The sequence below is a fragment of the Hippocampus zosterae genome, chromosome 7 (genome assembly GCF_025434085.1).
Source record: "Hippocampus zosterae strain Florida chromosome 7, ASM2543408v3, whole genome shotgun sequence".
In the NCBI taxonomy this organism is placed as follows: Eukaryota; Metazoa; Chordata; class Actinopteri; order Syngnathiformes; family Syngnathidae; genus Hippocampus; species Hippocampus zosterae.
The window spans coordinates 1,559,206-1,572,831 of record NC_067457.1 but is presented as its reverse complement, the minus strand read 5'-3'; the positions used below and the strand labels follow the sequence as shown (position 1 = coordinate 1,572,831).

General features: G+C 51.3%; 1 protein-coding gene across 3 annotated transcripts in view; it reads right to left on the bottom strand.

Annotated features, from left to right (window-relative positions):
- Positions 1 to 13,626, bottom strand: part of myo1d (myosin 1D) — a 53,150-nt gene that overhangs the window by 5,963 nt on the left and 33,561 nt on the right. For 2 of the 3 annotated variants that reach the window (XM_052072158.1, XM_052072159.1), the window contains exons 3-22: positions 10,277 to 10,485; positions 9,962 to 10,055; positions 9,704 to 9,869; positions 9,547 to 9,600; positions 9,358 to 9,453; positions 9,098 to 9,214; positions 8,825 to 9,028; positions 8,594 to 8,739; positions 8,404 to 8,518; positions 8,156 to 8,326; positions 6,696 to 6,766; positions 6,215 to 6,289; positions 5,933 to 6,065; positions 5,475 to 5,641; positions 4,588 to 4,795; positions 3,863 to 4,086; positions 3,129 to 3,267; positions 2,705 to 2,809; positions 2,501 to 2,614; positions 919 to 1,073 (exon numbers count right to left, since the gene is read on the bottom strand). In XM_052072158.1, coding sequence (XP_051928118.1) covers positions 919 to 1,073; positions 2,501 to 2,614; positions 2,705 to 2,809; positions 3,129 to 3,267; positions 3,863 to 4,086; positions 4,588 to 4,795; positions 5,475 to 5,641; positions 5,933 to 6,065; positions 6,215 to 6,289; positions 6,696 to 6,766; positions 8,156 to 8,326; positions 8,404 to 8,518; positions 8,594 to 8,739; positions 8,825 to 9,028; positions 9,098 to 9,214; positions 9,358 to 9,453; positions 9,547 to 9,600; positions 9,704 to 9,869; positions 9,962 to 10,055; positions 10,277 to 10,485 — 2,763 coding nt within the window. Of the gene's footprint in view, positions 1 to 918; positions 1,074 to 1,138; positions 1,214 to 2,500; positions 2,615 to 2,704; positions 2,810 to 3,128; positions 3,268 to 3,862; positions 4,087 to 4,587; positions 4,796 to 5,474; positions 5,642 to 5,932; positions 6,066 to 6,214; positions 6,290 to 6,695; positions 6,767 to 8,155; positions 8,327 to 8,403; positions 8,519 to 8,593; positions 8,740 to 8,824; positions 9,029 to 9,097; positions 9,215 to 9,357; positions 9,454 to 9,546; positions 9,601 to 9,703; positions 9,870 to 9,961; positions 10,056 to 10,276; positions 10,486 to 13,626 lie in introns of those variants that run through there. The other variant, XM_052072160.1, reaches the window with a different exon arrangement.

Genomic DNA, 13,626 nt, shown 5'->3' with positions numbered 1-13,626 from the left:
GCGTCTGAGGAATCAAGTCAATGAGGAAAGTATGGAACCAACGGGGGGGGGGGGGGGCAAGAGCAGAGCAGGTATAGAAAGAAAAGAGCATAAATAATAAGTGAGAAGGATGGAAGGATGTGCGCTACAGGGGCGAGGAAAAGATGGAACAGGAAATACAGGATGGAGGCAACGGGGGGGGGGACACAATGAGGGCAGGAAGGTGGGGAGAGAAGGAAGACGAGTGCACTCAGGACAAAAACAATTTGATTCAGCACAAAGTGTTGTGACCTTGGCGAGGAAAACACGTCAGCGCTCCCCCCCACCCCCCACGTGTCCGTCTCTCGCTCGTTGTGGTGCGGGCTGAAATGCACTTGTTCTTTTTCGAAACGCACAGAAAAAAAAAAAGAGAGACAACAGCGGTGGCTGTTCTAAAAATAGTCGCCAGCAGCAGCGCGGCTTTAAATATTTCATCTCTTCCTCAGCAATGAAACTGGGGAGGGTGGGGGAAGGGGGGAGACAAGTGAGGCTGAGGTGGGCTCGGCTGGGGTGCGCCAAAGACGAGCGAGATGCGGCTCGTTAAAAAAAACATGGAGGAAGTCGAAGCTCCTTTTTTGTTGTTGTTGTTTTTTTTTTTGTTTTAGAAGAAACGACGAAACAAACAACAATTTAGCGACAAAAAGGGAGTGTGGGGGTCCGTTGGTCTTTGAAGGACACGTGAAGGATAATCCCGTGCGTGGCGACAAAAAAAAAAAAAAAAAAAATCTGTGTGTCACAGTGACGTGAAACGCCATTAATCAGTTCTAGCTGCAAATATTTCATTTCCACCGAGGACAATTATCACCAAGCTACAATTGTTACGCTATGCTAACGGCACGCTAAGAGAATGCGACTTTAGCCAAGAGGAAACGGGAGCGCTGAGGGGGGGGGCAGTCTTACCTCTTGAAGTGGCTGAGGAGGGCGCCGACCAGCTCGCCGATGCGGCTCTCGTTGGCGGGCACCAGGCCCTGCAGGCACACCACCAGGTCCCGGCTGTCCTTGGTATGGAAAACCACCAGCTGGTCCTTGCCCGGAGACACGCTCATGCCCGTCACCTGCCACGCATTAGCACGCATGTCAATCGAAAACGAGCAAAATGGCCGACAAAGTGAGCGTCTACATTTTATCGTGTTGCGCCGCCGGTGTTGGCGTCCAGTGAGAGGAACGATGCGGTGAAGTTGGCTTGACTGTCAAACTGAGTCGGGAAGGAGAAAATAATCCGTCAAAGTCAAGGCAGATCAAGATTTAGAGGCGCCTCGCCTGGGGGCAGCAGTTAATTCGTCTTTTAATCAAAAGCAGCAGGACCAGAACCATTAGTTTGACTTTTATGTATCTTTAAAGACGCCGGCAGAGAAGGAAGGAAGATAAGCGGTTTCGACCTTCTGCTGCGCTTCATCTCGCTTTTGCCGAGACATCCAAACGACAAGGGAGTTTTTCCAGTCGCTTCGTTGGGACCCCATTGTGACACCCCTGTTCGCGGCGCCGCGTTTACTGCATTTTGTCGGTTTAATTGTCGGGCAGCCTGCTGCTAACGACACTTTCTGATTTGTTTTCTCGCCTTGATCCACTAAATCACTTTTGATCCGCCGAATGAAGCCTCGGCGGCCACTCGTCTGTCCCGCCGTCTGTTCGATTGTCTGATGTGTAAACTAAAAAAAAAAAAACAACAGCAATTTTCTTTGGCTTCTGCACGCCCCTAAGCTAAAATGGCCGCACGGACGCTACGGGAGGGCGGAAAAGGTAGAAAAAGGGAAGCGGAGGAGATGAATGGCTCTCTTCGGGGAAACAGAAGGTGGAAGAGAAGCGCCGCCACACATCAGCTGATCCGCTCCGTCGCCATGACGACGCCGTCTCCTGGGAAGTTGGCATGACAACGGCGGGAAGGGAGCGGAGACGGTGCGGGATCAGGTGGAGATGGTTGTCGGAAGTGTTGTGAGGGGGGGGGGGGTAAGTTCCAAAGTAGCTGATGCCAAGATGTTGCGCAATCAATGTCATTTTTGCACAGGTGTTAGCCGAGCAGTAGATGCGAATGCCCCCCCCCACCCCTCATTTTAGCTATATAGACCTTTTCATCAGGATGTCACGTGGACTTCCAGGTGGGGAAAGAAATACCACTCTAAGTCATTACACATCTTTTGTCATCATTCAGTTCAAGTCAGCAGTCGTCAATATTGAACGCTAGCTCCTAAAAACTCTGCCTGTCGTGCCCCCCCCCCCTTTTCCCCCCCCACCTCCCAATGCCATCTGTCGCGACTCTGCGGTGTCTCGATGCGACCGCAGCGGCGTCGGCTGTCTCCTGGCTCTTAGTTTCCCTCCCGCCAGGTTAAAATCTCAGTCCTAAGACCCCTCAAATCTCAAAGAAAAGGCTAGCGCAGACCATGTCGCCGCATCCCGAGTCATCTGAAGCGGCTTTTTTTTCGGCTCTGCGAGTGGCCCAAATCTGCCCGAGGGTCTGACAAATGCTGAAATGAAGGCGTCTTACGTTGTAAAGCGGGATGCTCTTCATGGGCTTGTACTGCTTGAGAGGGTCCATTTTATACAAGTGGCGGTCGGTGATGAGCACAACTCGGTCCTCCGCCTTGTGGAAGTGGTTGATCTGGAAACACGGCAAGCGGTCATTCGAGTCGGCAAAAGCAAATTAAGGCGGCAGAGGTGCCCAGACTGCGGCGGTGTATTTGGCAGCCACCTTGCGTACGTTGCACGCAAACAAGACCCGCATGAATTTGTCTCTGCGCTGCAACTCGCTGGAGACCAACGTGAAGGATGCGGTGCTGTCGGGGCTGTCTCGCTTCTGGAAAAAGGGAGACGAGAAAGGCGAGCCATTTTTCAGCTCCGTGACCTCAAGTCAATAGATTCACGGTTGCGCAATAGAAATGCGGCATTGTCCTTGCTTCCTTTGAATGACAGCGACGTTAGCAAGTGAATGCTAACTCACTGCAGGCCCAGATTTGACGAATAAAACTGACACATAAAATCACATTCAAATTATTTCCGCGGCAAAACATTTAATCTTTCTCAAAGTGACGTCGATTCACGTGCTGCCTTTACAGAGATAAAAGAAACTTTCCTCAATTTTCCTCAATGTATTGATGTTTGGTCCAACTATTTACCAGGTAGTTTCCTTCCCAGGCGCGCTGCAGTCCCAGGTCGACCCTGTGACCCTTCAGGGCCTCCAGGCAGGCCACCTTGGCTCTCACCTGCAGAGTCTCCTCTGCATTCAGGCCTTTGATTAGCGTCCATGCCCACCACCTTGCAGAAGGGAAAATGATGGCCAGGGGGGGGGGGAAAGAAAGAAAATACAAACGCCTTATTAGAGAGGGGGAAAAAAAAAAAAAAAAATCGACCCGAGTCGACTCCTCCATCGTCTCCGGCGGGGCAAAGTTCTCGCTGTGCAGACTGCTCTCAGGATGAAAGGTTTTTTGGTGGATGCGGGGAATAAAAGAAAAAAAAACAACAACAACAACAAACCAGTGTTAATCAAAGGAAACATGCTTCAAAGGGCCGCATCGGGAAAAAGAAACGAGACCCGAGGCCTCGTCAGCCTGCAGCGGTTCACGGGTCAACTCCGCGGCTGCCGGCTTTGGAAAAACACCGGCTGAGAAGCCACACTGGCTGGCTGCACTCGGAATGAATATTTGAAATCACAAGCAAAAAGCTCAAGAGGGGCGGGTGTGCACACTATTGTACTCAAGGACCGCATTTGTGTTTTAAGACCAAATAAAATCATTTGAACTAAGAAATTTGAGGGAAAAAAAAAATGGTGTGATGACAAATGCTCAAGAAGGGAGCAGTCCGTAATGTGCCCCCCACCCCCCGTTGCGCATCCTCATCCTGCCCCGCGTACCTGTTATAGATGCTCCTGAGCGAATCCTCAAACTTGCGCAGAACTTTGGGCGGCGTGGGCCACTTGACGTGGCGGCCGCGGTCCTTCATGGAGCGCACGTTGCAGAAGCGGCGGTTCAGCTCCTGGATGTACGACTTGACCTTGTAGTGGCGGTAGGCCCGCAGGATGACCAGGGCGGCCCTCATGCGCCGGTACCGGATGCGGGCGATGGTGCCCCTCCACACCTGGAGAAAAAAAAATTCCCCCCCCCCAACCCCCACAATTATCTTAAGATGCCAAGATTAGCTACAGGATCTATTATGAGGATAACCAGTCAGGCAGAGTGGCAAGCGGTCGTGAAGTGGAAGATGAATATTAAAAGGTAGCGGCGCCCTTGGGTGTCGTAACACTTCATCCAACCTCAAAGCATTATCGTCACGGCAATCAGAGTACGCTACGTACGCAGCAGCCCCCGTGGAGGGGGGGAGGCGGGGGGCAGCTGTGGGAAGTCGCAGATGACAGATGAGAAGAGGATCGTATGTCACGCCGCAGCACGAGTCGCCAACGGCCAATTTGTCCCATTCTCATTCATCGTCATTTATCTTGGCGTGATAAGTTCCGCCCCACTGACAAGTGGAAATTCATTTTTCTGATTTTAATACGGGGGTCGCGATTCCTGATTTGTTGTGAACGCCTGAGAGGCTATCGATACATTTTCCCCCGAGGGAACCTGTGCCGCGCTTCACCTTCTGCAGGAAGATGACGATCCTCTGGAGCATCTCGGAGCGCTGCTCCTCCAGGCTAAAAAGCGTGCGCGGCGTGCGCACAAACACTTTGGTCTTCCCGTAGGCCACGTCGTCGTCAAAGCGGCAGCCCTGCAGGAGCCGCTTGACGGCCTCCTTGTCCGAGGGAAGGTCGTGGTTGGGCCACGTGAACTCCGAGATCATTTTGTACCTGTGGGGTGGGGGACGTACGTTTTCATCGTGTCATGATTGCTGAGAGTAAAGAGGAAGAGGGAAAGTAAAGTCACAGTTGCCCTGAGGTTGTTGTATACTTTCAAAACAAAAGCAACTTGTCAGGAATTGAAATGGGTTCTACTTTCATGCAATAAATCACAAAATCTGAATTTAAAAAAAAAGGAAGCCCAAGTAAGCTATATTTAAAGGGTACAAATTACTGCCAAAATATTGCTGTTGCTTGGATACAAATAATTAAGAGTGCGCCGTGAAAAAAAGCAGCAGGGGGCCCAAGATAAGCATTAAGGTCTGTAGAAATGGCCGTGAGGTATTTCATTAAGATACCCGGGAGACAGCATCGGCAAACGTCATTTAATCAATGCTTGTGTGACTGATCGCGGCTCATTCAGAACCGCCTGGAGTCCACGTCAGCCCGACGGTGACATCACTTGACACCCGCAATCAAACTCGGTGGCCCGCGAGACGGCGGCACCACCTTGCAAACATCCGACACGTCGTTTATCCTCGACATTTGGCGCGCTGAGTCAGCGATGTACAAGATGTGACCTCATGCTGCGTGGCCAGTGGGTGAGCGAGGGCCGAGGATAACAACAAGCGTGCTGTTGAAGCAGTGTCGCAGCGTGTATCGTTCAGAGCTTCGTTTATGCGTTCGGTACCTCTGCAGGAATCTCGGGTACGTCTGTCTGTAGGCGAAGCCGGCGCGGCGCACTCGTACGTTCTCCAGTAGGCCCAGGTACTCCACCTGGTGGCGGCAACGCTCGTGCTCGAAGAGCAGCGGCGACTTGACGTCGTTGGGCTTGATGCAGCGTACGTAGTAGGGCTCCTGCCGAGCGCGGGAGAAAGATGGAAGGCGTTGTGGCACTTGGGTTTCACCGTTTAGGTCGCGGACCCGCCGGCAATAGTTTACAAAAAAAAAAAAGTGTATAGAAAACTGGAGCAATTGTATTTTCTGTGTATGTGCATGAGACTTTAGGGGGCGGGGCTTGGTGGGAATGTCGGACGTGCGTGGCGGCTGCCCGCGGGAAACTACGGCTCTCCTTTCCCACGTGCGAAGGCATTGAATTCTCCCGAGAACATGTGTGACGGTTGGCATTTTACACCAGTGAGTCGTCACCTTGCTCGCCAGGTTCTCTACCAAGGAGATCATGGAGTTTTTGAAGAGCGTGGCGGCGGTGAGCGGCCGCTTGGTGACCTCTGTGATTCTCAGCTTGCCCTCGGGCCACATGGCCTTCAGCACAGGGTTGGTACTGGACACATGAAACCAAAATGGACACAATGTGACTATTTGTCAGATTATTTTTTTTTCTCCTTGGAAATTGTTTATTGGCAGGGTTGTATGGCCTAAAATGACGGGAACGGGGGCGGGGTGAAAGGTGATGTGTGTAATGTATCACACCTGTTGTAGAGCAGCCTTTTGAAGTCCTGAAACAGAGTGTCTTTGTTCTTGTCGATGAAACCCACCACAGAGTAGCTGCGAGACGGGGAGGCAGGTAAGAAGCGCAAAAACACACACATCACTTCAACAAGTTAATCCTATTAAGTGAGTCCAGCTGAAGGATAGTGGGGGCGTGCTCTGGCGGCACTAAGTAGCTCAGGGATCAATCAAGCTCGACACCCCCCATCCTTACCCACCCGCCCATCCATGCACCATCACCCCCAAGAGGAGACTCTTAACGCGCGCAAATGGGCTGTAGGCGAGCGTATTAAGAGGGCTTAGCGTGTGTGATTTATTCATTTGAACAGTGTCCAGTGGCTTTCGGCATTGTCATCCAGCAGCGATGATGTCATTTAAACACTTCTGGGCGTCTTGTCCGTGGAAAGCAGAAAAGTGGAACACGGGTGCGAGTAGGAGTCATCGTGTTCGGCGGAGTACTCACACCACATCTCCAGCGTAGTGTCGGATGCGAAAGTCTCGGTCAAACTCCAAATTCTTGTCGGTCGGCGAAAGCTGCACAAAGAGAGCGGTGACGGTATTTTATTTATCAAGCATAAGTAAAATCATAAAATGATCACGCATGGTGCTATTACGATGAACCCCGTTTACTGTGGAGGATATATTATATATACATTAAGTGAAATTGGATGTAGGCACAGCAGTGGGTGATAACTAATGTCAATCTCCATTGAGCAGCAGTTGAGTTGAGTCTTAACGCCGCAAGTACTGCAGCTACAGCGATCTAAGATGATGTCATTGTCCCGACTTCTTCCAGCAGCGTTCACCCGAGTGCTAAAGTTGCGCTGAACTACGCGCAAGAGCAAATCGTGCCACGTCGGCGCAAAACGGCTACACCGATTCGCCGCTCCAGTGGAGCAGAAAGCGGCCGCGGCTCACTCGGATGAAGCCCCGCGAGGAGAGACAAAGTCTTTAAAACGGGGGCAGGAGAGATGGCGAGGGAGCGATCTGGATGGTGGAGTGATGGGAAGAGACACGGGGGGTGGGTGGGGGGGGGGGGGTGGAATGGAGGTGTGATAGCTGGATGGAGGGGCTAGTTGGGACAGGAAGCGCAACGACGGGTATGATCGCCTGAGTTGAGGTAGTTTCAGATTAGCATGAAACAAAGTTGGCGGCGTTGTAAGCGCCGCGGTTGCCACCAGGCCTCGACTGGAGCTGGAATAAATGAGGCTGGTGTGACAACCCAGAAGGCAACACGCTAACGCGCATTTGGCACCTGTTATGCGTTTCACAAAATGTGCTGGGCGTGATGGGGACGTGAGAAAAACAAGGTCACAATAATGAGGCCGGAAAGTAGGGGAGGGGGTTGGGGGGGGGCAATCGACGCTGAGCAAAGAGGGCACTTCAATGACAATTTGACATCTCAAAGGGAGCAAATTATTCCCATTCTTTTTTAAGCCGCGGATCATCAAATATCCGTCGGTAGCCGATGACCTTGAAGGTCAGGTCAGAGGTGTGGCAACTGGCCAAGATGAACGCACGTCTCATCCTCAACCCGAAAAGCCATTGAGAGGCCAGAGTGCATCTCAGGACGAGAAATGATCAAATCCTGCCATTCTCATCTACTGTACGCTAAAATCCTGCCTTGGCGGATGACCTTCCCGACGAGCAGATGTTAAGCAAACGCTTCATCTGCGCTGCATTTCCCCCTGCCTACTGACGTCATCCCTTTCCGTCACGTTCTCTTCCTGACATATGCCGCCCCCTTGTGTCCACGGAGAAGATGGACACCCCGTCATTTATCTCTGGCTAACTTGATCTCTCTCTTTTTTGAACACTTATTCCAACATCCTATGGGTTGCAGTGAGAAACTCCCTACAATTCTTTTTTTTTTTTTTTTTGGAACCACTTGTCCTCACACTGTAAAAGAGGGTCTGCGGGTACCTTGCGGCTGGTGTAATGGGCGTGCTTGGCCAGCTTGCCATTGAGTCCCTGCAGGAAGAGCTCGTCCGTGACTTTGCCCACGTTCATGCAGGCTTCGTCCAGCACGGAGATGATGCCCTTGTGCTGCTGCTCCACCAGGTCCACGATGATTTGATTGTTGAAGTAGTCGATCTGACGCGCGGCACAACGTCAAACATGTTAGCAAAAAATACTCATTTTGTGTCTCGAGACGACCGAGTGGCGCATACGTGTTTCCACGGGATCCCCTCGCGCTGGTACTCCTCCTGCTCCTGCTTCAACACCAGCTGGATGAAGAGTTGCTGCAGTTTCTCGTTGCAATAGTTGATGCAGAACTGCTCAAAGCTGACACCAACCAACAAACGCACGCATAAGGTGGAAGGAACCACAGGTGCGGCATCGCTAACGGACATATCAAACCTGTTGTTCTGGAAAATCTCAAAGCCGTAAATATCCAGAACTCCGATGACTGTGTTTTTTCCGTGGACCCTGGCGTCATAGTTTTTCACCTCAATGATGTCGTTGATGCGCCCCACAATCCAACAGAAGAGTCGCTCGTACATGGCCTGCATACGATGAGGACGATCAACACGTGAGCAGCGTTTGGAGCGCGCTTAGCAAAGGGGGTCGGCCATCGTGAGCAGTCATGACCTTAGCGAGGGCGTCGCGCCCGTAGCAGGCCTCTTGCGCCGTGTGCTGCTTCTCGATGACGTCGCGGCCCGTGGCCACCGTGCGGAACAGCAGCGCCTTCTCCACGTTGTCCTGCTTGGTGGACAGCAGCTCGGCCATCACCGATACCAGTTTGGTGCTCTCGATCAACGTCACGTCACCGTCCACGCCGAACGTCAAGTTTCCCTGAGGGAAGCAGGAAAAAAAAATCGTTAAAAAAAAATAAAAATAAAAATCAAACAGGGGGTAGGTTACCAGGTGTAAGATGGTGGCCAGGATCTTGTAAACCGTTAGGACCTCATCGCCCATGAAGCCGATCACTTTCATGGCGTCGGCCACGGCTTTGAAATCGGCGCCGTCGTTGATGGACGACTGCAGACAGAAAGCAGAATCGATGGCTCATGGGAGGGGCGGGATTAAGGAGATGGACTTGAGATATTTTCCTGTTGCGCTTGAGGCTATCAACGACCATACTGTCAAGTCGGGACAACCGCTGGTTGGATGCGGCGCTTTACCTTGAGCTGGCCGCCCACTTTGATGTAGTTGTAGCTTTTGGGGTCCCTTTGAACGTGCAGAGAGCGCAGCAGAGCATCGGGAGCTCCTCTCAGCAGCTTGCCCACACAAACACACACACAAATATTCACGACCGAGGCGATACGCGCTACCCACGACAAGTCACGGCTCAACTTTTTGCGCATGTTTACCTGATAGAAGGAGTGAAAGCTCCTTTCTCCTTCTTGCTGAAAAATCACTCTTGACTGGCGAGAAAAATGTGCGAGATGTTTAACAGATACTCCGTCTGATGCAGTAAGAGAAAGGCTGGGGGGAGGGGGGGGGGCACCGTTTGACAAACGTCCTTACCTTCTCAAGCAGGTAGTTGTTGATGTGTCCGCCGATGGGGTCTCCCTTGAAGTCAAAGTTGATGTCCATGTACTTGCCGAATCGGCTGGAGTTGTCGTTGCGGTTGGTCTTGGCGTTCCCGAAGGCCTCCAGCACGCAGTTGGACTTGAGCAGCATGTTCTTCACCCTGCATAACACGACGGACGCTCAGCGCGCTTGCTACACGTTAGCAGCCATGCGTTAGCTCGCTTTACGTGGATGAATAACAGCCTGCCTCACCGCTCCACCTCAGCCCGCTGGTTGGGGTTGGTGATCGCGGCGATGTACTGCATGATGTACTTGCTGGCTTCCGTCTTCCCGGCCCCGCTTTCCCCTGCAACAAAAGTCACGTGGCAACTTCGCTCACTCGGGACACTCGGGATTTTTCCAAAGTCGAGTCTTTAAATACGCTCCGCATTTATATTAGAAGTCTATAATTTCCGTTTAGCTGTCTGCCAAATGGAACAAGCAGACTTCCAAGAAAGGAAGCGCAGCTCCTTCTCTGACCACTGGGTGTCGCTTCATCACCGTTGTGGTCAAATTGGGCCTTGTTACCTGAGATGACAATACAGGTGTCTTTGTTGCGCCTCTTCATGGCTTTGTAGGCTGCGTCGGCGATGGCGAAGAGGTGCGGCGGCCTCTCGTAGAGCTCGCGGCCTTTATACTGCTCCACCACGTCCCGGCCGTAGATGTTCATGGCGCGGTAAGGGTTGACCGACACCACCACCTCGCCGATGTAACTGTAGATTCGGCCTTTCTCGAACCTGAAGACAAAAGCAAACATTGAGGAGGCTATTATTATTTTTTTTTCCAATGATGACTTTGTTGACACTCCGGATAACACAAATCTGCCCCGGGGGAGGACATAATCATGCAGGAAATAGATAAGTAGATCTCCACTTCATTGAACAGCATAAACCGTTAATATGTAACCAAGAGACAATCAAAGTATTTCATGCGAGTCCGCCGGGACATTTCAGAGCTCATGGAGCAAAATACTTGCATACAGTCAAGTGTGGAATCACAATGACCTTTGCTTTGGCGCACGGATAGCGTGTCCGCCTCACAGTTTTGAGGCTCGGGGTTCAAATCTTGGCTGCAGCCCCACCTATGGAGAGTTGACATGCACATTTCTCCAAAAAGCCTGCTGGATCTTCCATCATTTAGGAAGAAAGCTGTAATGCGCCTCCCTCCTGTCCTCGCTCTCCTCCAGACCACCAATTGACCTCCTTCCATTTCCTTCCTCTTCCAAAAAAGCAATCGGATCCCGTCTGGTCGCCACAGGAGAAGAAGAATGGCCTCTTTCTTCACCGCCGCCTAACGTCTGCTGCCCCCCTGACAAACAAGCCGAAGGTGGAGGCGGGGGTGGCTCACATGGTGCAGAGGCGTCCTTACGGGCGCATGCAAAAGTTTTTCAAGACAGTCAAATCCTCCAAAGTGAGAAAGAAACCAGTCAGTCAGTCGGTCATGATATTCAGGTAGCGGTGGCACAACCCAGCTAACATTAGCAGCACGCTACGACACCTCCTTGTCAGCCGCAGAAGAACAGGAGCTTTGTTCCGCTACGCTAACACGCGTTCCCCATTCAAAGCTCCATTGTGGCCTGGCTCGCCGACACCACCGGGAAGCTGCCGTGCGCCCGCCCCATTGTTCGGGCGTCAATCTGAGGTCTTTGTCTGAAAACGGACCCTCACCCTGCGCCCCGAAGTGGGCCGACCGATGTAGCGAGCAGCAGGCATGAGACAGACGTTAGCCTACTTAACTTCTGACTGCATGTCTGCACTGCAGGAACTTGAGTAAATTCAGTTTGGAGGTACAGTGAACGAGCGCCGCATCCATGAATTGAATGAACTGGAGTCACACGGTTGGATAGAGAGGGCAAATCTCACCAAATCTTTGAAAATTGAGTCGCAGCTCTCAACAAGTTTTGAAGTGTTTCCTTTTTTGCGTAGGAGGCGATGGAAGAGAGAGGAGGAGGGAGAGTGGTGAGAAAATGTCATAAATGGCTGCAGTGCCTCCCATAAGTTGACCATAAAAAAAAAGATCCGCCCGGGCCAAACTGCAGCGTGCGGTTCTGTGTGCGCGTTCTTGTCTTTCTATCTTCATTGCAGCACAACCTTTTTGGCCTCTCCACACAAGGAGGAAAAAAAAAACCCCAACAACGCTTTAAGAAGAGCTCCATTTTACCTATTGCAACGAGCGTGGAGCTCATTTGGAACACGCTAGAATCTCGCCATGGTGGCTTCTTATGGCTCACACTTCACCAAATCCTTTTCATAGTCCGTTTTTCTTCTTTTTAAATAATTGTTGGCGTGCGTTCATCGCGCACGTGTGCCGGTGGTTTCACCTTCAGGGTCATGTCAAGCATTATAAAGAGCGAGGAGATAATCTGCGCCTGTTCCACTTCATCACAGTGCCTCGTTTGGAATCCGGGAGGCGCGGAGGGCTTAAGCTCATCTCTGCCCACGGATGCCGCCGCACATGATGCCCGCCCCCAAAAATAAATAAACAACCGCCATCTCCAGCTGTGTTTGAGCAACGAATACATCAGCTCAACCAGGTAGAGGAAACAAGAGCTGCATGTAAACAGATCCAATGACTGACCCCCAACCCAGGACACGGCAACAATCTTCTTGGATGATGCCGAAGCTGCCATTGAAGCAGAGTGAGATAGGGGAAGAACAAACAAAAAAAAAAGGTGGAAAAATGACATTTTCCTGCACTGAAAACATTTTATTTTCCTTCACAGACATCTAGGATGCAACTTGTCTCTTGCCCACGCCTCACCCCCCACAACATCTGGATTTGGGCCTGTTTTCCTGTGACAACAATCCTCCCACCCGTAATGATTAACACAAAGCTATCGTTCAGAGCTATTTTCGTTCCCCAAATTCAAAACACTTGGGACCAAAACGTCATCCCAGAGCCAAACGTGCACCTTCAGCGCAGTTTTAACAAGTGACATAACAGAAGTCGGTTAGTCTCTTGCCAATGTTTTTGTGCGAGGTTTTTTTTTTTCCCGCCGCACAAATGAGATGTCTGCGAGAGCTGCTCCACTTATTCGGGGGGGGGGGGGGACTGCAGACTCACACAACAGTGTTTACATAAGAACGGTAATGTGGTTCAGATTACGCAGGCTCGTATGGAAATTCTTGCGGCGAGACTGGACCATCGCAGGCGAGCGAGCGGGCCCGCCGGGCAAGAATCCGTCTGTTGTCGAGGAGAGGCAGGAAATCTGCAGGCGGGCGCAGACTGGGTTTGGAACCGACATCCTTCACCTTTATCGTGCAGGTTAACGCACCGGTATATTGGGGTCGGCCCGCGCAAGCTATCAGGGCGTTGGTCCACTGTGGATTTTTATTGCCGAGGAGGCCCAAAGGACAAAGTAAACACGGCTGCTCTGGCTGATAAGACCGGTAACAAAAGGACAAACGCCGCCTGTGTCACGTGCTCACATCGATTGGCCTGCGGAGGATGAAGAGGAAAGACAAAGGTCATACCGGACTGGATAGATTTGTATCTAAATGTCTTCACAGGCGACGAAAGAAACCAGAAAACCTCTCCATCCGCATCATGATGGGCTGTCATAGACATGCCAAAGCAACAGGTGGCGCAATAAGCCTCCACTGTCAGCCAATCAAGAAGCCTGAACAAAGACAAAAAAAAATTGGTGTGGGCGGTGTCATGTTCAAAATGTATTCCTGCGAAGGGACAGACAACAGGAGCAGGATTATTTTCAGGGTGTTCTGCATGAAAAGGATTTTTATATTCATTCATTCAGTGCCGATGACGGGTTTTCACCTATTTCTTTTTTTAAACAACGCAGGCATTCAATCCGAAGGAGAGGAGCTGGCACTGAATGAGATAAATTGTTCAAAATTCAAATTCATTTCGGGATCATTATT